Source organism: Portunus trituberculatus, chromosome 47 (assembly GCF_017591435.1).
Source record: "Portunus trituberculatus isolate SZX2019 chromosome 47, ASM1759143v1, whole genome shotgun sequence".
In the NCBI taxonomy this organism is placed as follows: domain Eukaryota; kingdom Metazoa; phylum Arthropoda; class Malacostraca; order Decapoda; family Portunidae; genus Portunus; species Portunus trituberculatus.
Window position 1 is genome coordinate 6,180,200 of NC_059301.1, and position 25,000 is coordinate 6,205,199.

The 25,000-nt window shown below is 41.2% G+C and overlaps 1 protein-coding gene across 1 annotated transcript in view; it reads right to left on the reverse strand.

The window, feature by feature from the left end:
• LOC123498252 (anoctamin-8-like) overlaps positions 1 to 25,000 on the reverse strand; it is a 141,681-nt gene that overhangs the window by 74,883 nt on the left and 41,798 nt on the right. The window contains 1 exon segment of the mRNA XM_045245442.1: positions 13,624 to 13,668. Coding sequence (XP_045101377.1) covers positions 13,624 to 13,668 — 45 coding nt within the window.

Genomic DNA, 25,000 nt, shown 5'->3' on the forward strand with positions numbered 1-25,000 from the left:
TCGTCACGCTCCTCTCCTTTATTCCTCCGCCACGTCATTATCTCTTACTCCTTTCCTTTATCACTCCTCTCCTCGCCTCCTGTTATTCCTTTCTGTGTCTATCCTCCCATCCCTTCTTTCCTCGTCTCCGCAAGTTTCATGTTATTATGTCACGTCTTGCTATTTCACTTGTAATGGATATTTCAACGCTTCAGCTGCTTACCACCACCACCACGACCACCACTACCACTGTCATTACTTCAGGGTTCTTTATCATCTCATTTCCCTTAAGGTTGGGCCAGATCAGGTTAGGTCATCTCTTAAGTTAGATTAGGTTAGGTTGGACCCTTCTTTAGGTCAGGTTAGGTTAGGTTAGGTTAGGTCCGGTTAAGTCCTCCCTCTCTGTTTCCAGCCTTCTTTCATGCCCAGTCCTTATTTCCACTCCTCTCGTCCTCAAAAGTTTCATATCAAGTCACACCGTCCCGTCTCAATTCTAATGGGCACTTCAACACTTCAGCTGCCCACAACCACCACCATTACCACCACCACCACCACCACCACCATCACCCCCTCAGGGCTCTTGGTCACCTCTGTTATGCAAGATTATTAAAATCTTCACATAGTTTTGCGTGCAGGATATTAATATGCACCTGGTGGCGTTGCTTTCCCAAGTCTTTGTTTATTTGTTTATTATTTTTAGTGTATATTTTACAACCCTAACCTTTGTAACTTGGGAAGTGTTTCATTTAATCTTCCCCCTTCTCTCTTTTCTAACGCCTTGCCATTGCCTTTCTTGATTCTTCGTTCTTCAAGGTATTATTCTCCCGTACATACTGTTTTCAAAGACCACACGGATTATTAGTTACTTCTCTTGTGTTTGTTCATCTCAGTGGTGATGTAGAGTACTTGTAAACTACCACTGCAATCATGCGAACACCTTTAAAAATTCCAATAACTTCCATTTGATGATCAATTAATGCCAATGACGATGTTGAATCATTGTTGAACATCATTGAATCATGCAAACACCATTGCTGAGAGAAAAAAATGAATTGACTAACTTCCCATAGATGAATAGTTAGGCTTTCATGTTTTTCTTTTAACTTTGGTGCAGAATCCTTTTCAAAATTATCACTAGAATTACACAAGCACCCTTGAAAAACTTCAATAACGATAAGAACAATGGAACCATGCGTGCATTGGGATCCTAGAGGTCTCCAAGCGCACGGATTCGAATCCTGTCCACGGTCTGAGTGTAGGTTGGGCTTCCTCACTCGGGGCAACGGTTTCCTAGCGGGTGGGCTTTGAGATAGGTACCCTAAAAAGTATCCCCTTTAGCCCATAAATTCCCGTGAAAAGCCCACATGGTATAAAAAAAAAGGGTTTATTTGGCCCCGTTAATAATATAACGCCCTTGTTAAACCAACACTGGAATCAATGGAACACCCTTGAAAAACTCCAGTAATATGCAGTAAAGCATCTTGGAATTAATGAACATGGAACACAAAAATGTTTAAGAACACGAGTGTTACTCCTATTATCCCATTCTCTCCTCCCCGTTCAACCTTCCTCACCGAAACGTCGTGCCCTTCTCTTCTCGTACACCTCGTTCTATCTTCCTCACAGACACGTTTAAAAGCATAGATCTTATTTCTTTCCTCCTCTTCTCTTGATCTCAGCTTCTTTACATCTTCCACATAGAAACGTTTAAGAACACAATCCTCACTCTTCTCCTTTTCTTTTTCTATTCTTCCATCTTTTCTTCCGTTCTGTCCTTATTCCGTTATATCTTCCTACTCTTCCAGCAGCACGGAAACTTAAAAAAACACGGTACGGATTGGATCAACGTGCATCGTGACGTCATCCATAGTTAGCTAATCACAGGGCCAGCAGGTGTGACGTCACAAGTCCGTCTCTATATATAGTGCGGCACTGCGGTGGTCAATACAACTCGGGAAGTATTCGGGAAGGTCTGCTTGGCTAGCGTGGCAAGGGCGTCCGTCGACCTTACAGTAGTAGCGGCAGTGGTGGTGGTAGTGGTGGGGTGGAGTAAATATCACGAGAGTTCACACGCCACGCTGGAATGTAGGTCGAGGAGTGGAGTGTGTCGAGCTGAGTGGCCTGTTAGTGTGAGAGAGCTAAGACCAGTAGGAATTTAGAGAAATCGTAATATATCTTAATTCCAAAAGAAGAGAGGAAAGACAGAGGAAATTGTGGAGAAATATGACAAATATTTCGTATTCTTAAAACCTCTTAGAGTATCATTGAGCCTGTTAGTGCGAGGAAACTGAGACCAGGAACAAATTAAAAGACAGTGATACGTCTTAATCACCTGCTTTCCCTCACTCCCCGCTTTCATAACCACCCTCCAGAAAAAAAAAAGGGAGAAAAGAAAGTTAAGAAAAATCGTGGAGAAATAAAATCAAGTGAGGTTATCACGAGTTTAAAGGAACATAATCTGTCTTAATTCCTAAAAAGGATGAAAAAACATCAGAGAATAAGTTAAACTTTTTAATTTCACACCTGAGCTCGTATTCATAAAGCGTCGTAGAGGGAAGTGAAGATGACTTAGTAGGAAGACAGTATGTCATAATTCCAAAGAGAAGAGAAAATTATTGAATAGAAAATAAGAAATTGAATTTGACACATATCTTAAGGGAAGGTAGCCTGTTACTGTAAAAGAATTAAACCAAAGAGGAATTTAGAGGAAGGTAATGTATCATTCTAAAAAAAAAATGGGGAGGAAAGAGGAAAATTTCTAGGGAGAATAAATTGAGTAGTCTTAAGGGATGGTAATTTCTTTTTGTGTAGATTGTGAGTCCGGGATGATTTCAAAGAGAGATTATGTCTTAATATCCCCCAAAAAATGTGGGGGGAATAAAGTAAATGGTACAGTTTCACACGTGTCTTGAAGGAAGATTACTTGTTTTAGTGAGGAGAGTGAGCCTTGCACGAGTTTGAAGGGAAGAGAACTGTTCTGATCCCAAGAAATGGTGAGGAATGAAAGAAGGAAAATTTGATTGAATAAAGCAAATTTTTCAGTTTTACACGTATTTGTACTCTTAAGAACATCGAATTTAAGGTAAAGTGATCTGTCTAATCTCCAGAAGAGGAAAAGAATGAAGGGGGAATATTGCAGGGGAAATAGAGAAATTGGTTCGAGTTAACACGTGTTTTAAGTTGGTACTCATAACACTTCGAGGAGTTTCAATGGAATTCTTAATGTGAATGAAAAGACCCCTGCAAGAATTTTAAGGAAAATAATGTTTTAGTTAAAAAAAAAAAAAGAGGAAAAGAGTAAGAATTATAGGGAAGTGAAGTAAATGGTCTAATTTTTCTCATGTATTAAGCTCGTGCTCTTAGAACATAAATTTTATTTAATTAAGGGAAAGATAATCTATCGTAATTCATAAAAAAAGAGGACTGAAAGAGAGAGAGAGAGAGAGAGAGAGAGAGAGAGAGAAGATAGCAAAGGGAAATAAACTGAATGGTTATATTTTACTTGTATCTTAAGTTTGTATTCTTAGAACATCGAGATTAAGGAATAAAACGGAAAGACAGCTTACTGTGATCACTCCAAAATATGAGCAAAGAGAATAACAGTATAGATAAATGAAGCAAGTTGTTATTTTTTACATGTGCCTTGACATCGAATTTATGGAATTATGGGATTGGTAATTTATCATAATCTCTAAAAAAAAGAAAAGTGAGAGGGAAACAGTGAAGGGAAAATAAAGCAAATGGTTTTTATTTTACACGTGTTTTAATCTCTTATTCTCAAACGTCTTGGAGCATCATTAGGAGTATTTTCCAAGGCCACCGGAGTGATCAGTCAGGTTCTCATGGCTGTTCTTATTATCAATGTAAAATCTAAGTCAAGTATCATTAGAATATTGAGAACACCTTTAAACACCATTAACAAGTTCAATGTATTTTTTTCTGCAATATTTTTCTTTAGTTCCTGTCCTTTGATGTCCTTGTTATTGGTCTTGTTTTTCTTTCGTTCTGACTTCTTAATCACAAACCTCACTGAATCTATTCTTTAAATGCGGTTATTTTGTTTCTTCGCTTCTTATAAAGACTTCCCATACCATCTTAAGAATAGTGAAGTGTTACATATGACAGTGAGGGAATTAAGATCTATTAAAACCAGCACAAACATGTCGAAGATGATATAAATACAAGCCATTGGGTGGTTGGAATGGTGGTGTCGACAGAGGAGGTGGAATCATGCATAATATTGAATGTTTACAGAACGCAATGAGGGAAGGAAATTGGAATTGAATAATACTGGTGCTAAATCGCCCACGTGCCTCACATTACTTAAAGCTGATAGGCAAAACACAGCGAGTTAGTGAACGAACCAATGAATAAAAAGAGGTTAGTAAAACACACACACACACACACACACACACACACACACACACACACACGAGCGCAAAAAATACGAAATTGTACTATATATAAATCAAAATCAAATAAATCAGAAATAAACTAAATAACCTACCACATGTTCAGTTTTATTTACCTCTCACCTTTTCAGTCAGTTAATAATTAATGCACACACACACACACACACACACACACACACACACACACACACACACACACACACACACACACACACACACACACACACACACACACACACACACACTCTCTCTCTCTCTCTCTCTCTCTCTCTCTCTCTCTCTCTCTCTCTCTCTCTCTCTCTCTCTCTCTCTCTCTCTCTCTCTCACACACACACACACACACACACACACACACACACACACACACACACACACACACACACACAGGGGCGTCCTCCGTAGCGTTCCCTGTCAGCGCCACTCCCTCCTGTGATCCTGAAACGCCTGGCAACTGACACGTGCAATTACTGCCCACACCTGAGCGGCGCACCTGGGGCTGATGAAACAACGCGCTCCCTCATCCAGTCTTCCCGCGCAGAGAGAGAGAGAGAGAGGGGGGAGGCGGGATGAGGAAAGGGGCTAGGGTAAGAAAGGGAGCTTAATGGTCAATTTAGGCTTAGTCTTGTGGAAAATGTGGTGATTGCTTCTGTTGACTTGTGAGCTACTTCAGTATCCCATAAGCTGAGAGAGAGAGAGAGAGAGAGAGAGAGAGAGAGAGAGAGAGAGAGAGAGAGAGAGAGAGAGAGAGAGAGAGAGAGAGAGAGAGAGAGAGAGTGATTCACTTTAATATTTATACGTCATAGTAACTGCTCTTTCTGCTTCCCTTGCTGTCCTGACCAGACACGCACTCACTCTCTCTCTCTCTCTCTCTCTCTCTCTCTCTCTCTCTCTCTCTCTCTCTCTCTCTCTCTCTCATACTAATTTTTCTATCTTTTTCGCAGTCACTGATACGCTCAGATCCGTTTTCTTTGGTGAAAACTCTTAGTCCAGCGGGTTGTTTACCCAACGATCACCCGAGGATACGACCTCTAGACTCCCTCCCTCCCTGCTTGCCTCGTCCCTTCATCCCTCCCTCCTTCCCTCCCAGGCTCGTTTCTCCATTATGGGTTGTATAAGTTTCGAATTCGAGCATTACGTAAACTTTTAGTGGGCAGGGATTGAACGTAACGGAAACTTTAAGAGTCGTGAGTGAATAAGCAAGAAAAACAATACAGGGCCCATTCTTTCCCACATTATGGTCCTTTTGAAACGTCTTGGTCTCCGGTAAGAGCTGAATTTCAAAGGCTACAGAGTGAGGAAAGAATATATACGTTCCATTCTTTCTCAGACCTTGGCTTTTGTTGAACGTTTTAGTTTTAAGGACTGATTTTCAAAGGCAACAAAGGTAGTTGGTTATATGTGGAAGCCTTATTAAATTATCACCAAAATCTCAAAAAACGTCACTCGAGCTTCTTAAAAGCAGTCAATGATACTTCCCACTAACAGAGTGGAAGCTTTGGTAAACTATCGCTAGAAAGATGAAAGTATCCTTGGAAATATCAAATAACTGCTGACAGAATTTTTTATGGGTAATCGCGATCAGATAACGATCTTTTTTTTTCTATTTATACCATTTGGGCTTTTCACGGGAATTTGTGGGCTAAAGGGAATATTATTTCAAGGCCCACCAGCTAGAAACCGTTGCCCCGAGTGAGGAAGTCCGACCTACACTCGGACCGTGGACAGGATTCAAACCCGTGCGCCTCGAACCCCAAAGCACGCATGGTTCCACTGTACCACGGCTGCAAGATACATTTTTTTTTCTAGTTTATTTAATTAGAGTCGATAAGAGCAGTCAAGATCAGATAACGACCCACCCTTGCAAATCTCAGTTACCCTCACCCCTCAGAGACCTTCTTGAGAGTAGTCGAGATCACCGAAACGTGACGGAGTGCAAAAAAACTAACCCAAGGTAAGTAATTTTCTGTTTATTTTGGGTACACTTAATTGAAGTCGATTCGAGCAGTCGAGATCAAATGACGAAACCTTCCAGACAACGAAAATAACCCAAGATATGTCATTATGTGCTTTTTTTTTTTTGTACATTTAATTGGAGAGGATACAAGGACACTGGAGAGCGAGTGAGATTACCCGTCCCTTGTTATGCGTTGTTAGTTTCATCAGAACCAGATTGCCTCGGCGGCACAGGCAGGCGAGATTACTAATAAAGTGGTGTTGTTGTGCAAGAAGCTGGTGGTGGTGGAAGTGGTGATGGTGGTGGTACTCCTGCCTCGACGCCTCTCTGTCTGCCATGGGTTATTGTAGTGGTTGGTGGTGGTGGTAGTGGTGGGCAAGGTTTCTAGTAAGGAATATAAGAACAAACTTTATCTTTCTTGATTTATAGTATCTGTATATTATCATCCTTTGTAGTGGTGGTGGTGGTGGTGGTGAAGGTTAAAGTCTCTCTCTCTAGCTCTCTTCTTTAGCGGTGATGGTGGTGATGGTGGGTGAAAGTTTAAGCGTCTATATGTTTTTATTAGTGGTGATGCTGTGATGGTGGTGTTAGTGGTCAAATTTTAAGCCTCTATTGACTTTCCTTAGTGATGATGATTGTGCCAGCAGTGATGATGATAGTGGTGAATCCCTCTTCTCTGCCCTTGCTAATGAAGACAGTGAAAGTAATGGTGATGGTGGTTTCGAAGCTTTAGACCTTCTTTATGTATTTCCTTTGATGGTGACGACTATAGCAGTGATGTCTTTCGTAGTGATGGTGTAGAACTCTCTATAAAGAATCACTGGAATCACGAAAATAGCCTTGGAATTCCTAAAAAAAAATTCTCGAATTATAAAACTCAGAACTAATAGTGATGATGGTAGTGGTTAATTGTGATTATTATTAAACTTCGATTTTTTTACCCTTCACCATATTTTTCTTTCTCTTTACCTTATGCTATGGTAGTGATAATGATAGTGGATATAAGAAATAGCTACTCACAAACAAAAGGTGATGATGACAAAGACAGAGGTGGCATAAGTAATGTTAGTTTAACCCATCCTTTTCCCTCACCATCTTTTCTTTCTATGCTATGCTATGAAAGTGGAGTCAGTGTCGGTGGTGCAGGTGGTGGTGGTAGTGGTGGAGGTGTTGGTGGTGGTGGTATATTCTTGCCGGATTCCAAGCAAGACACGGATGGATGGGGAGCGAGTGCAGCCAAGTCTCGAGCACCTGGAGTGAGAGAACGCAGCTCCTGGATGTATGTAAATCTTGCTCTCTTTATTCAGGACGTGAGACTGTGTGTGTGTGTGTGTGTGTGTGTGTGTGTGTGTGTGTGTGTGTGTGTGTGTGTGTGTGTGTGTGTTGCGTGCATGTCTTATGTTGCGTTGTGTCGTGGGTCGTAGCACAGTTTTAACCTCGGGAACTTCACTGTTGGCTGTGTTCCCTTTAATTCTGTGCCCCCACCCATTTTTCCTCTCTTTCTTTCTTTCTTTCTTTCTTTTTCATGCTTATTTATTTATTTATTTTTTCGCGTGGGACTTTTTAATTATCATGGATTTGGTGGTGATCCGTTGCCTTTGTTTGTGTTGCGAGTGACGACCTGGGTTTGGCTCTTATTTTGGTGTTGGAATGTGTTGCTTTTAATTAGATAGGAGGTGTTCGTGTTTGTCTCTGAGTGTGCATAACGTTATTCAAAACTTACCAGGGTTAGATGGATAGGAATATTTGACGTGTGTTTCTGTATGAATTTTCTTACTTTTAAGATTATTGAGTTTGTATGAAATTTTTTTTTTTCTGTATTATTTTTCTAAGTGACTAAAGTAACAACGCAACGAATGAGGAGGAAAAACCCGCTGAATTCCTGTTTGTTTGGGGTATGTCTGATTTGGTTAGAATGTGCTGCATGGGTCTGTCTGGAGAATACTGCACTACTCGTAATTTCGTTCCTGAGTTTGTTAGAGAATGTTCTGTGTCTATCTGTAAATGAGGTGGGTTTAAAATGTCACTGATTTCGTTCTAGATGTTTTATGTTAATGTGTTGTGTACTGGCCTAATTTTGGTGCGTTGCAAGTTAATTCACGATATTTTAGATAGTTTGGGATACACTGGATTGGATTGATTTGAGAATGCTGGATAAGTAAAATAAGAAGGGTTGGGTCAGGTAAAGCTCACCAGGATCCCCAGACCTGTTGCCTTCTCTTGTTGACCGGAAGGTTGCCGCGTGGGAATTGTTTTGGGAGCGGAGATGAATACTGATGTGGGGTTACAACGCACGCAGAGAGGTCGTAAGTGGCATTATGGTCCACGGATAGCCTGTGGGATAGGCTGATGGGCCGTGAAATGCCGGGAGAAATTGAAGGAGAACGTGAGAGTTGGGTTGGGGTTCCGTAGAATAAATGGGTAGGCCATTGGATGGGACAGGAAGACTTAGGATGGGACTTAATGGATTGTTAAAGAGATAGGCGTGATGAGACTGCTGGATGGGACAAAAAGGAATGTGATGAACCTGAAAAGAGGCGAGAAAAGTTGAAAGATGGGTCTGAAAGGATAGCCAGATGGAGCAGTAAGACGTAAAATTCTGGTCCACACATTATAGGAAGGATATAGGTCTTTTGGAGTCAGTGCAAAGGAGGATGTCTAAAAAGTTACAGGGGGATGAGGGATTTTCCCTATAAAGCGAGGCTGAAGAAACTCAATCTGCATTCTTTGAGAGATGTAGGTTAAGAGGGAACCTAATAGAAGTATTTAAGTGGTATAGGGAATATAATGGATTTAAGCTTGAAAAATTCTGGCCTAAGATAAAAATGGGAAGAAACTGATTTTCAAACGGTCTCAGTGGTCATGTAGTCAGTGCTGAGTCAATAGGGAGCTTTAAAAGAAGATTAGATAAATTCATGGATGGGAATGATAGATTTTTATTCTTTTTATGTAGGAGAGAAGGCCAGCCAAGGGCAACACATTGTTTGAAAAAAAAGGCCCACTTGATGCTGGTTCTCTAAAAGATAAGAAGGGTTATCCAAAATTAGGGAGCAAATGTCTTGACACTTCTCTCTTAAAAAAAAAAAGAAAAGTCAAGTCGTAGGAAGACGGAAATGCAGAAGCAGGCAAGAAATTGCAGAGTTTACCAGTGAAAGGTATCAATGACTGGGAGTACTGGTCAACTCTTTTATTAGAGAGTTGGACAGAAAAGGGATGAGAGGAAGAAGAAAGCCTTGTGCAGCGAGGCCACAGGAGGACTGGAGGAATGCAATTCACAAGATCAGTAGAACAGTTAGCATGAAAATAGCGATGAAAGAGAGAAAGAGATGCAGCATATCGGCGGTGAGAAAGAGGCTGAAGACAGTCAATCAGAGGAAAGGAGTTGATGATACGAAAAGCTTTTGATTCCACCCTATCTAATAAAACTGAGGGAGTGGAACCCCCTAAACATGCGAAGGCTACTCCATACAGGGACGGATAAGGCACTTGTACAGAGTCAGCAGTTGGAGAGGCGAGAAAAACTGGCGGAGACGCCGCAGAACACCTAATTTCATAGAAGTTGATTTAGCAAGAGATGAGATGTGAAGTTTCCAGTTAGAATTATGAGCAAAGGACAGACCGAGGATATTCATTGTGGAAGAGGGAGACATTTGAGTGTCATTGAAGAAGAGGGGATAGTTGTCCGGAAGGATGTGTCGAGTTAATAGATAGATGAGTATTTGAGGCATTGAACTAAACTACTAGATTTTCTCTGCCTCAATCAGAAATCTTAGAAAGATTAGAAGTCAGGCGTTCTGTGGTGTTCCTGCGTGATTTGTTGACTTCCTGAAGGGTTGATCGCCTCTGAAAAGACGTGGAAAGATGTAGGGTGGTATTATCAGCGTAGGAGTGGAAAGGGCAAGAAGTTTGGTTAAGAAGGTCATTAATGAACAATAGAAAGAGAGTGGGTGACAGGACAAAACTCTGAGGAACACCACTGTTAATAAATTTAGGAGAAGAACAGTGGCCATTTACCACAGCTGCAATAGAACGGTCGGAAAGGAAACTTGAGATAAAGTTGCAGAGAGAAGGATAGAAATCGTAGGACAGTTTGGAAATCAAAGCTTTAAGCCAGACTCTATCAAAGGCTTTTGATATGTCTAATGCTACAGCAAAACTTTCACCGAAATCTCTAAAAGAGGATGACCAAGACTCAGTAAAAAGAAAACAGAAGATAGCAGAGCGACCTTGACGGAAGCCATACTGGTGATCAGATAAAAGATTGTGAAGTGACAGATTCCTATTGAGGAAACATTAATAAACTTTAGACAAGCAAGTGGTTAAACCTATAGGACGGTAGTTTGAGGGATTATAACTGTCACCCTTTTTAGGAACAGGCTGAATGTAGGCAAACTTCCAGTAAGAAGGAAAGGTAAAAGTTGACAGACAAAGTTGAAAGAGTTTGGCCAGGCAAGGTGCAAGCACGGAAGTACAGTTTTTAAGAACAATAGGAGGGACCTCATCAGGTCCATAAGCCTTCCGAGGGTTTAGGCCAGGGAGGGCTTGGAAAACATCATTACGAAGAATTTTGATTGAAAGCATGAAATAGTTAGAGGGAGGAGGAGAGGGAGGGACAAACATAATACTTTCTCAGGTCACCCCAACTGGCGGAGGCAAAACGCCAGAGGCATCTTCGCCTTGGAGGATCCTGGTGAGGTATTGGAGAGATAGGACAAGATACAGAAATGAGATTGTGATCGAAGGAGCCCAACGGAGATTTTTTTTATTTATACCATGTGGGCTTTTCATGGGAATTTATGGGCTAAAGGGAGTACTTTTTTTCGGGTACCTATCTCAAAGCCCACCCGCTAGGAAACCGTTGCCCCGAGTGAGGAAGCCCAACCTACACTCGGACCGTGGACAGGATTCGAACCCATGCGCTTGGAGACCCCTCGGACCCCAAAGCACGCATGGTTCCACTGTACCACGGCGGCCCCACTATGAGAGATGATTGGGTAACAGCATAAGCAGAAGGATTAGAGGTAAGGAAGATAGCAAAGTTGAAGGTTAGTTCACAAGGATGGTCAGTGAAGGGAGAGGAAAGCCAAAGCTGTTGGTGAACATTGAAATCTCCAAGGATGGAGATCTCTGTGAAAGGGTAATGTGCTCCACTTTGGAAGTTAAATAATCAAAGAAATTATTATAGTCAGAGCAATTAGGTAGCTTTGCTCATACAGGCACTACCACGTGTAGGCCTGGCGGCCTCTTGCAGCTTCCTCTTTTCTTATGTTCTTCTTATAAATGGGTTGAAGGGAAGTTGATGAGTAGAGATGAATATGTGGGACTGCGAGACGGGAGAAAGGGCACGTGGTGGGTCTGAATGAATATAGGATGGGATGAGAAATCATTCTGGGGAATGTTGGCTAAAACAAGAAGGCATAATTGAGCTAAAAGGATGTTAAAGATTCAAATATTCGGTCTCTGAGACCGTTAGATGGTACAGAGAGTATGAAATGGGACTGAATTGGAGTAGGTATGGATGACTGGTCCTAGGATAGCTTTTAGTTAATTAGAAAAGAGATGGAGGATAGTAAAATGGATATTGTAATGCTTTAGAAATAGCTGGAGGGCGACTGAGATGGGATTGAGAGATCGTAAGAAAGATATTAGCATAGAGCTGAAAAGATGTAATACGATGCGGTGAGGAGCTAAGAATGATTAAGAAAAAAAAAAGAGATGAATGATAATGGAATATGACTGAAGGACTGTAAAAAGTGATGAAGGGAAGGAGAATTTACTGAAAGCGGATATATAAAGGCTAGTCATGCGGTCATCTCTCTAAGCCAGGGGTTCTCAATCTGGGATTCGCAAACCCGTAGGGATTCACAAAACGATTTCAGTGGGTGCTTAGATGGCTGATCTAATAATATCCTTTGCAGTATACCACTGAAACCACACAAACCTATACACCCGAACGTAATTACTGCAACTACATCTCTTGCACTTACATAATCAACAGGAAACTTGACAAACTAATAGAGACATCATTCTTTACACATGGAGAATGTTGGGAATAATGCCCGCCACACCAGCAAGGTGATGCACACACGACCAACACGAATCATAAACAGGAATGAAGCCCGTATCTGTTTTCGACCAGTGAACACACGTGCTTACATCAATTCATCAGACTGTGCTGCATAATGTTTTTTTTTTTTATTTATTCGTTTGTTTATTTGTTTTTTGTTTATTTTATGAGTTGAACGTGACTCTCTCTCTCTCTCTCTCTCTCTCTCTCTCTCTCTCTCTCTCTCTCTCTCTCTCTCTCTCTCTCTCTCTCTCTCTCTCTCTCTCTCTCTCTCTCTCTCTCTCTCTCTCTCTCTCTCTCTCTCTCTCTCTCTCTCTCTCTTCAATGAATGTTCAAATATTGTTTTTTAGTTTCGCTAGAAATTTAACCCGAATCCTGATATTTTTGATGTTTTGAAAAATTTTATCAATGGAATTTTGGAGAAAAATTCAAGGGCATTTTTTGAGTACCATTCTATGCATACTTTATTTTTTTCCCTCTCTTGAGCTTCGCTGCTTTGCTTAGAATCTGCAAGTTATTTAGTTTTGCATCGTGGCATCGTGGAGAAGCACGTTCATCGGCAGTTATCGAGTACATAGTTGTACAGTGTTTTTTGTTTTTTTTCTCCGTGTCTTGCGTCCTCTAGTGAAAGAATCTATCAGTAAACTATTTTTTTCTATAGTGTATCAGCAAAATTTAAGGTCAGGGTAAAGCACAATGCATAAAGGAAGCGAGTGTCAGCAAACTACAGGAATTTTGGCAAGGACAATAAATATTCCGGATAACCTGGTAGTGTGGTAACCCTGACAGACAAAAACATGCCCCAAGCCTTCTTACTCGCCTTTCCCCACCACTGTACATGTTTCCAATAACAGTGTGTTAACCCGGACAAACAAAACTGTGCGCGTATCCCAAACTTTAAATAAATCAACTCTTCATCACCACTGTATATGTTCCGATATTCTCGAAATGTGGTAATCCTGATAGACAAATGCGAATGTTCTAAACCTTCATTTACTTGACTTTTCACCATCACTCATCTGATGTTCCAGAAAACTTAGGAGTGTTATAACCCCGCACATGTCTCAGACTTCCATGGCGGACCAGTCATCTCCGCCGCAGTGCAAGCGAGTGAAACATTGTCCCTCTGCCAAGTGTAATCATTCTCCTTTACGGATATTAAACGTCAGAGCAAGTTCATGCAAACAAATCATTATTCTACATTCTTTTACCTTTCAGCTGGACGCTTCTTGGAATAGTCGCTGCTGCGGTCCACTCTGGAATACATTGATGGTAAGAAAATACTGTTGTTCCAGATGCACTGCCTTCAAACAAATAAGACACTGCAAGGAAATGACACAAGAAGGGCAATTTTTCTTTTTTGCTCACTGTACATTTAGTGTCTTGTTTTGCTGCATGGCGTATTTCTGGTGGTCGTGCGTTGCGAGTACCTACGAATTTCCGTGCCATTGTGTTCTGGCGAGCAGGTCGTGTGTAAATAAACCTTGGAGCGACACTGCGTGCAGTATCTGCCTGTATTTTTGTCTGGAGTGGCCATGTTTATGTTCGCGCCGGCTCGTGTGGCTGTCCCTGGGAAGCTATCATAAATGTCGCCACCAGAAGTAACATTCGGGCTGGAAAAGAGAGAGAGAGAGAGAGAGAGAGAGAGAGAGAGAGAGAGAGAGGGGAGCAGGGGGCGTTAATGCAGTGAGGTCAAAACGAAACAGCAAACCTCACGATGCGAAAACAATGTTACATATGTGAGTGAGAAAAATATCGACAGATTCTCTCATCTGGAAGGACTAAAGCTTCCCCTTCCCTCCTTCCATTCCTCCCCTCTCCCTCCCTCCCTCTCTGCCTGCCTGCCTGCCTCCCTTGCCGCCACCACTGCCGCCGCTGCTGCCGCCGCCCACGGGAAGAAAATAAAAAGGTGTGTAAATATTCGGACAAAGTTTTAGTTCCAGGTAAACGTTTCCGCCGCTTACTCACCTATCTGGCCTTGTCCCCTCCCCTCCCCTCCCCCAAACTTTCATCCTCATCCGTTCTTTTCTCCTTGTGTCCCTGTCTCTCTCTCTCTCTCTCTCTCTCTCTCTCTCTCTCTCTCTCTCTCTCTCTCTCTCTCTCTCTCTCTCTCTCTCTCTCTCTCTCTCTCTCTCTCTCTCTCTCTCTCTCTCTCTCTCTCTTTCAGTCTTGATCTGTTTCGTATTGTCCTTCTGTCTATCTATCATGCCGTTTGTGTCTATATGTTTGCATGTCAAGTTTATTTCGTCCGTTTGTCTGGTTATATGGCTGACAGTCTGCCTATCTCGGGTTATATTTGTTTATCTGTCTGTTTCTGTATTTTCGTCTGTCTTAGCGTATTTACGTCTTTGTGGCTGTTATGATCTCTCTCTCTCTCTCTCTCTCTCTCTCTCTCTCTCTCTCTCTCTCTCTCTCTCTCTCTCTCTCTCTCTCTCTCTCTCTCTCTCTCTCTCTCTCTCTCTCTCTCTCTCTCTCTCTCTCTCTCTCTCTCATCCCGTTTGTCTTCTCTGTTATCTCTTCTTTCCTCTTTCTTTAAAACTTGCTCTGCATATGTTCGCTTGTGTGATTTCATTTGCATCTCGCTTCCATTACTCGTGTCGGTGTGTTATTGTGTGTTTGTTTAAAGAGCCCTGCATTCCCTTGTCTTCTCTCACTCTTTCGTCTGTCACACAGTTGTTTTTATTCTTGTATCTTTCCAACACTCACCTTTGTCTCATGTTTAAGGGTTCTTACTTTTGCATTTCTCCCTTTTGATTACCAATGATACGCGTTATTACGTTGGCATCTGTCACATAATCGTTCTTTATTTGTATTTATTTCTGTCCTTTATCTCTTGTGTCATGTTGGAGTGTTCGTTAGGTATTTCTTTTATATAATTTCTTTTTTTTTTTTTTTTTTGTAATACTCACTTACATGATTTTCAAGACGTGTTTATTTCTCCCTGTTATATTCGTGTTTTTTTTTTTTTTTTTTTTTACTCTTTCTTCTTCGTGCTTACTTCATGCTTCCTTCCACGAACTGTTACATACATCATTTTCTAATATTTTCTTCCATCTCCTTTCGTATCATCCATGTACTCATTCCTTCCGAGATGTGTCCTGCATTTCTCACTTCTTCTACTCCTTCCACTGGTGTCATGTTCCTCTGCTTCACTGAAAGATCTGTTACTTTTTCTTCTTTTCTTCTCTTTTTGCCTCTATTGTTATTCTTCTTCTTCTTTTCTGAGACGTGTTTGATATAACGCGCTTTCTTTCTCAACTTATTGTGGTTTTCCTCTCTCCTGCGATGAAAGACTTGTTAACTAGGTAGCTTTATCTTTAGCGTTCTTTTTTTTTCATTTTCTCTGTTTACTCATTAATTCTCTCTCAGTCACGTTTGATATTCTCCACTTATTTATTTCAATTGTTGTCGTGTTCCTCTTCTACCTCACTGAAAAACGTGTCAATGTCATACAAATACGTTTCCTTCTCTTTCACCTGTTATCTTATTTTCGTTTACTCGTTCATTCTCAGAGTCGTTTTATATTACATCACTTTCTTTATTCTTTAGTTTTCGTCTTCTCCTTCACTGAAAAACTTATCACATACTTTGCCTTTTTTCATTTTCTTTTACATCTTTTTTTTTTTTGTTTAGTACCCATCTTTTTTTCTGAGACGCATTCTCTATTTCTCACTTTACTTATTCAGTTCTGCGTTTATATGTAGGACGTGTCACATTCTTTACTTTTATTCGTTTTCACTTTACACTTTCATCATATTCTCCGTTTAGGCTTTGGCTCTGAGACGCTCCAGTTACAAGTTCTCATATTTCTCCCTTTCACTTGCCTTTATTTAGTAGAGAAGGTTGGCGGCGTGACGTAGGGTTGGTGCTCCGGAGCTGCCTATGTAGGTCACCTAGGCGTTCAGTCTCCTTATGTTATTGTGTTCTTACTGAGGATACCACTGATGTTATTTTCTTGTTACAATATCATTCTCCTTTAACTCGTTCGGTATGAAAGAAACTCGTAAGACTAGTACTGCTTTAACTATTATTTCTCCTGCTGCTGCTACTACTACTACTACTACTACTACTACTACTACTACTACTACTACTACTACTACTACTACTACTACTACTACTACTACTACTACTACTACTATAATAATAATAATAATAATAATAATAATAATAATAATAATAATAATAATAATAATAATAATAATAATGATACTTTTACTACTACCATTACCACCACGACCACTTCAATTAATTATCTTACTACTACTCGCATTTCCTTCCTCCCATTCATCACCCACTAAAAGAATTGCATCTGACTCCCACAAAGAAAGAATCAAGTAATTTATTTTTTTCTTTATATCACAGAGACATGTCATTTTGGTCTGATCGAAACTCTCTCTCTCTCTCTCTCTCTCTCTCTCTCTCTCTCTCTCTCTCTCTCTCTCTCTCTCTCTCTCTCTCTCTCTCTCTCTCTCTCTCTCTCTCTCTCTCTCTCCTTACTCCATCACCCTCCACTTACTCCTCTTCCCCATCCTCCTCCCCGGGGACTGGGTGGCGTAGTTAGTTAAGACGGCTCGTGTTCAGGCTCTACGGTCTAAGCTGCCCGGTTGGAATCCTTGCCAAACCTACTAGTTGCCCGGTGGGGGATGTAGCGTTCTCCCGTTAACCCTAGCGGTGCCATACGACCTAAGCTGTTGCGGCGCCTAATAGAATAATTTCCATTTTTTCCTCCTCCTCCTCCTTCTCTTTCTCCTTCTTCTCCTCTCGCCTTTGACGGTCAGCTGATCGAGTGTCAAGAAATGGACAGCCGCTATGACGTCATCGAGGCAAGGAACGGATGCTGATTGGCTGATGAGTGATTGAATGATTCGCTCGTTTATTAAGTGATTGTTGTGTGTGGGGGGGAAGGAGGAAGACGGGTGGGGAGGATAAGTGTGGCTCTCTCTCTCTCTCTCTCTCTCTCTCTCTCTCTCTCTCTCTCTCTCTCTCTCTCTCTCTCTCTCTCTCTCTCTCTCTCTCTCTCTCTCTCTCTCTCTCTCTCTCTCTCTCTCTCTCTCATAATTTACTTCCTCCATTTCTTGACCGCTTTCATATCGTATTGTTCATTCTCCTCTCCAATTTTCTTTCCTTCCCCTTCCATCCTCCTACCCTTCCTTTCTTCCTTCTTTCCATCCCTTCTCTTCCCTCCTTCTCTCTTTTCCTCCCTAACATGACCTTCCACTCTGCTTCATCTGATGGGTGTGTAATGAGCCTCTTTCTCCTCTTCCTCGTCCCACTCCTCCTCCTCCTGGTCTTCCACCTTTGTTAACCCCTACCAGTCTTTATCTGCGTCTTGTTCACCGTATCTGGCCGTTTATCATAATGGCTCTGGACGGCAGGGAGGTGAAGAGAGGGGAAGAGAGAGGAAGGGGAGGGCCAGAGGGGACAGGAAAGGCGCCGCTATTCCCCGGTCTTCATCCCTAGCAAGTGGCGACGAGCAGGGTCTTCTTGATCCATGTAGAGGAATGAGAAAGACAGGGAGGCAAGGGGAGAGGAAAAGAGGCTCTTCTGATTTTTTACAGGGTTTGTACTTGGAAGACTTGTGTGTGGGTGTGTGTGTGGGTGTGGATGTGGATGAGTTGGTGGGTGGTTGGGTGGTTGGATGTGGGTATTTGTGTTGGTGTGTGTCAGTGTCAGTGGGGTTTCCAGTTAATAAAGTGGTAAGGAAGAGGTATTTTTAATGTGGTAGATAGAAGAGGCTGTTTTCTTGCTGGGCTTGAACTGGGAAGATTTGTGTATGTGTGGGTGTGGCTATGTGTCAGTGGATTTCCAGATGGTAATGTGGAGAAAGGAGTAAGTATTTTCAGTCGAAGAAAGAGATCTGGAGGGGCGGGAAAAGTGGATTTTGTTTAAGAGAGATATAGAAGGATAGGATAGAAGAAGAAGGAAAGGAGGAGAATTCTTTCGGAATCTTGATGGCAGAGAAGGAAGTTGGTAAAAAGATTTGGGAAGATTGAGGAGATGGCGTGGGTGTGGTGAAGGCCTTAGGTTCTGTATACGGAGGAATAAGGGAGGAGGTTGGGAAGGGGCATTATAGGAAAGGAGGATGAGGCAGAACGTTAGTGAGGCTTGGAGGAGAGAAGAGGGGGAAGTAATAGAAGAAAAGGAGTAACATTAAATTGACTTAAAGGAACAGAAAGCAGAGAAGAAGAATTAGTTGGTAGTGAAAGGAGGGGAAAGAAAAGAGGCTTGGAAAAAAGGAGGGAAGAAAAAGGAAGAGGAGGAGGAGGAGAAGAGTTAGATAGACGTAAGAAAATGAAGAATATAGAAAAAAACAGCAAATGGATAGAAATTAAGAAAGGGGAGAGGAGCTTTAGAGAGGTTAAAGGAATGAAACAAAGAAGGAGGAGGAAGAGAAAGGAGGAGGAGGAGAGTTAAAATGACATGATGGAATGGAGAGAAGAAAAGAGAAGGAATATAAGAGAGGGGTGTAGCGAGAAAAGGAAAAGAACATTAGAGAAACTTAAATACAAAAAAGAAACGGGCGCTATACAAAACGGAAGAAGGGTAAGGAAGAGAGGGAGCGTTAGAGGGAAATGAAGGGAGGAGAGGAAAGCGTTTGAGAGGAAGGAGAGTAGATGGGCCCTAGAGAAATCCGAAAGGAGGAAGAGATGAGAGATGAGGCATTAAAGAGAAATAAAAGAAGTGCGTTGGAGAGCCTTGAGAGGAAGAAAATAGATGATACATTAGAGAAACTTGAAAGAAATGAGCAAAGAAAAATCTATACACGAGAGCTTTAAGAGGATGAAGAGAGATCTTAAGAGGGAAGGAAAAAGGCCTATGGTGGTATGGGGAGCTGGAGGAATGGGAGAGGGATTAGGGGAGTTTAAAGAGACTCAAGGAAAAAGGGAGGGAGGGAGAGACACAGTTGATTCCCTGTTAATAGAGACCATCCGTCGTGAGCAGTGCGGATAGATGTAGTAACTAAGTCCTCCTCCTCTTCCCAGCCTCTCGATCCATCACCGCAGGAGACACCACTCGTTCCAAAACCAATTAATATTTCATGCGCGTCTCACTCAACTTGCTGTAAACAGGATGGTGTGTGTGTGTGTGTGTGTGTGTGTGTGTGTGTGTGTGTGTGTGTGTGTGTGTGTGTGTGTGTGTGTGTGTGTGTGTGTGTGTATTTGTGTGCTGCCGCGGGACTACTAGGCAACCAGCCAGGTAGGGATGTACCACGGCCCCCTGAAGAGGGGGCCGTGGATGTACTCGCGCACACACACACACACACACACACACACACACACACACACACACACACACACACACACACACACACACACACACACACACACACACACACACACACAACTGCTCTGTTTGTCTAGTTCCGGTTTTCATGTTTTTTTTTTTTTGCTTTTGCTTTTTCCTTCTCTCTCTCTCTCTCTCTCTCTCTCTCTCTCTCTCTCTCTCTCTCTCTCTCTCTCTCTCTCTCTCTCTCTCTCTCTCTCTCTCTCTCTCTCTCTCTCTCTCTCTCTCTCTCTCTCTCTCTCTCTCTCTCTCTCTCTCTCTCTCTCTCTCTCTCTCTCCTATAACTTGAAATATATCAGTGTAATGAAACATCGCTGAAAATTAATTAGTCTTCTTTTATGAACTTTTCTTTTATTTCAGTTTTTATAGATCCAGCAGTCTAAATTTTTTCTACTATTCCCACATTTAAAAGTGCCTTCGAAACTCAACCAATGACATTAGGAGAGGTAATCCAATACTTTAAAGCTTCAGGTGCCTATAATTATACTTTAGCTCAGTAAAATCGTGTAGCATGACGCGTATTAAGTAAGAAGTTAGTGAAGTAACTTTTTTTTTTTTACGCGTGAAGGAAGCAAGGGTACAAAATTAGGATAAATGTCGGTTGAGCTGTTTCTCCCCCAAAAAAGTAAGCAACAATGAAAGATTTGTAAAACACAGATTCATTTGCTAAAGAAAGAAGATCTACAAAAAAAATTATTTATTTATTTTCGGAAATGTCATTAGTTTTTTTAGTGTATATACGAGAAAACGGCAAGAACAAAAAAAATTTAGGGCGAAAAGTACCCACTAATTGCTTCTTCCCCCAGTGTCTCCTGTCGGTAGTGCAGACCAGCATGTGCGGGGACCTACATTCATAGAGGCGGAATAAGAAAAGAAAAAAAAAAAAAAGAAAAGCGAAATTAAGAAAAGAAATACAAAAAAGAAAAAAAAGGAAAAAGAAACAAGAGGAACGCGAAATGAAAAAGGGAAAATAAATTAGAGAAAAAACGAAATTAAGAAAAGACCAAGAGAAGAACAAACAAGACCAGGGAAACGAAATGAGGCAAAGAAAACCATGAAAAAAAGAAAGAAGCAAGGAAAGAAAAATAGGAGAAGGAAAATAAAACCGTGTGAGAACAGAAGGAAGAAGTAAGTTAAAAAGAAAACACAAGAAATAGCCAATAAATTAAGTCAGCTTATAACTGATTGGATTAGAGTTAGATAGCTTAGGTTAGATTAAGTTCAATTATTTTAGATTTAGTTAGGTTAAGTAAGGTAAGGTCAGGTTCATTTAGATTAGGTTTGGCTAAGTTAAGTTATATTAGATTATGCATGCACAGCCTAACCAAAAGTATCGAGGCCACACCATAACACTTGCAGCCATAAGGAATTCATCTCAGGCTTGAACGCAGCGCAGAGTTTAATCAGTTTTGAAACAATAAAAGTTTGGTGCCCGAGGTGCGTTGCGTCATTCCAACTCTGACAGCAGTTTGTCATAAATCACGCCTGACCTGAGACGCGATGCTGACGGTGAGGCTGCGTCAGGAAGGATGGATGGAGGAGTGGATGCATGGAGAGATAGATAGATTGACTGGCATGTTGGTAGACAGACGGATAGATAAGTAGATATGTAGGTTGATAGATAAATAGGAAAGTAAATGAGTAGAGAGATAGATGCGATGAATAGATAAATAGAGAACTAAATAGGAAGATAGGTTAGTGGATATGTAGAGATAGCTAATTAAATATGTCGATAGAAATATAGATAGATGAAGAGCCAAATAGATTTTTTATTTTCATATTATGGTTTTTAGGGCCTGTAAGTCTACTTGAAGAGTATGGGAAGCGCTGTCTAGCTTGCACCCATTAGCGGCACAGGCAATTTTATTTATAGTGGTACACATATCAGGGCCCATATCACCACCCAAGCGCATCTTTGGTGTAAGGCAATTATACCTCCACCATAATGGCATGTAGGTAACTTTAAGGCACTCAACAAATGGCGAAGTTTCAAGGCAGCACGTGGTGGGATTCGAATATACACATGGACATCTGGCCAATCCCACGCTCACCACCTTATCCACTACGCCAAATAGATTAATAGAATGATAGGTAACCATTAGACATAGAAGTAAAATAAAATTCTGAAATCTCTCTCTCTCTCTCTCTCTCTCTCTCTCTCTCTCTCTCTCTCTCTCTCTCTCTCTCTCTCTCTCTCTCTCTCTCTCTCTCTCTCTCTCTCTCTCTCTCTCTCTCTCTCTCTCTCTCTCTATCATCTGTAAACATGAACTAATTGCAATCATTCCATTTACCAGAGTCATCGTTTTATTGATTCCCCATTCCCGGCAGGTAATGGCTCGGGGCGGGACGCGGATGCAGAAATAAGTCAGATATTGCAAGGAAATGAAACTGCACGAATAGACGCCGACACCTTCATGCGTAAATACACACTGAGGAAGGACCGGATGGGTGAGGAGATGGAGAAATGAATGGATAGACAGATATGGTGATGGATAGATAGAGAAGATTACAAATTAGACATAGATGCAGATAAATGATTAAGTGAAGAGATAATGCGAGAAATTAGACAGAGATCAATAGAGATATATGTGAAGAAGGATAACAGAGACAAACAAAGATCTGAGAGAATAAACAGACATAGTTATTGACATGAAAAAAGAGATATCAATAAAAAAAAAAAGACATGAAAATGCAAATAAAAAAAATGGAGGCAATCTAATATACTGGAGATATAGGAAAGAAAAAATAAGCAGGTATAGAAGACAGAAAAAAAAACAATATCAAACAGAAAAACATTTGCAAAGACCAGGACATGTGAAAAGACAGATCAAGAAAAACGTGAAAATCTAAGCAAACAACTTGATCATATACAAAAAAGAGACAAATGAACTCCAGCACTCCAACAAACGGGGACAAAAACAAACAAACAAAAAAAATACGAAAAGGAAACAGGGTAGAAATACAGACAAAAACAAGGAAAAACCACATCGAAAAATACAAAAAAACGCGATACAGTATAATCATAGACAAACACTAACGAAAACCGTGCGACGAGGCTAACATCTCCTTTAACGGCACGCTAGCTAAGACTGGACACCATCCTTTGTTTTGGTGACGCAAGGAGAGCGAAGACAAGAGAGAGCATCCACGGTTCCCTCTTTCTCTCTTTTTGTCTCTCAGTTCCTTGTTTTACGCCGCCCTTTTGCAGCACGCGGGGAATATAGATGCTCGTACTCTACCACCCGGTTCTAAGGGCACTATAATGTAGTTAACAGCTCACTAGCCCCTCTGCACTCCCGCTGGGATAAAAGTGTACCCCATGGCATACCATGGCGCGACTGGTAGAAGATAGAGTGAAGGAAATTATATGAAAACTGTATGATTTAAAGGGAATATGAATGAAGGAATAGTATAAAAAAGAATATGTGCTGTATAGAGTGACAGGATGGCTAAGGATTTCGTAAAAGAAAATAGTTAATGAACTTAATGGAATAAGTGGAGAAAATTAATTTGAAAAATGCAAATCATACTGCAGAAGTTGTTATAATTAACACGGACTGAATAAAAATATATTGTAAAGTTAATTAATCAAACTAAAAAGATAAGAAAAAATTAAAACTATTGTGAAAAAAAAATCTTCCATACAGGATGATAGGATCTCCACAGATTAGGCGAAAAAAAAATAACTAACGAAAAATTAATGAATGAAAATAAAATGAAAAAAACAACAAAAACTAGTGAAAAATTAACACGTAGACCAAACTAACACACACACACACACACACACACACACACACACACACACACACACACACACACACACACACGCCACCACTACCACCACCAACACCACAAGCAACACCACCACATCCACCAACAATAACAACTCAACGTGCAACCGACCAAACACACTTTCAACGTTCTTTTCCTTCATAAGTACCATCATTAACTCTCGTAACCTTGACTAACCACCTTCCCACACACGCACTCACAAAAACCGGTCCTTATGAAGACAAACACAAGGCAATGGAATGACACTAAGGACACAACAAGGACTTATTAGACTCAGATCTGCGTTGCGACTCGGAAAATTTAGAAAACGTGAACTCTGCTTTGCGTGGGAGACTAAGAGGAGACTGGGAGAAGATTAGTGTACACAGAGACAGAGAGGGAGTTTGGGCAGCGAGGCGGAGAGAGAGGCAGAGGCAGTGAGTAAGGCAGACTTAGAGAGAGAGAGAGAGAGAGAGAGAGAGAGAGAGAGAGAGAGAGAGAGAGAGAGAAACACAAGGGTGAGGAAGGACACAACAGATTTTCAGGCGTTATTTTTAGGATGGTGCTCGAAAAAGGGTCAGAACGGGGCATGAATTCTCTCTCTCTCTCTCTCTCTCTCTCTCTCTCTCTCTCTCTCAGTGGTAATAGTAAAGGATATCGTGAAGTAAAAAGTTTCGCGCTCACAGAGAGAGAGAGAGAGAGAGAGAGAGAGAGAGAGATACGGATATAAAAACGAAACTAAAACATGAAGAAAAAATAAAGATAAAGAAAAATCATACACCATTTCTTTCCATCTCTCTCTCTCTCTCTCTCTCTCTCTCTCTCTCTCTCTCTCTCTCTCTCTCTCTCTCTCTCTCTCTCTCTCTCTCTCTCTCTCTCTCTCTCTCTCTCTCTCTCTCTCTCTCTCTCTCTCTCTCTCTCTCTCTCTCTCTTCCTTCATTCCTGCCTTTCTTCCTTCCCTTCATTTTTATACCTGTCCTAAAACTCTCTCACTTCTCCTGTCTCTCTCCATTCGCCTGTGCTTTCTCTCCACTTGTCCTTTTCCTTTTCTTCTCCTTTTGCTCTCTCTTCAACTCCGTCTTGCTTGCTTTCATTGCTTGTCTCTCGCCTTCCCCTCACTTCCACCCAGACCATTCTTTCTCTTCCCTTGACGGATCGCCCTTTCCCTCCATCTCCTTCCGTCCTCCTTCTTCTGTCCCCCTCTCTCTCCTCCCTCTTTTTCGTGTATTCCCATCCTGCGTCTTTGCGTCACTTGATCTCCACGTCAATGACATTATAAGAAAGATGAACTGAGAACTGTCAAAGAGGAACAAGTAAGAGAAGGAACTGAAAGAGGAAGGAGGAATAGAGAATGAAGTTAAAAGCGGATAGGAAGAGAAGAAAGAAAGATGGATCGGAAATAGGATACTAACTTCAATAAAGATAAAAGAAAAAAAGGGGAATATAAAAGGATGAGAAATTTAAAGAGAAAGGAAGAAAATGGGAGAGGAGAGGAGAGGAAGAATGTAATGTGAAATAAAAGGGAAAGAAATA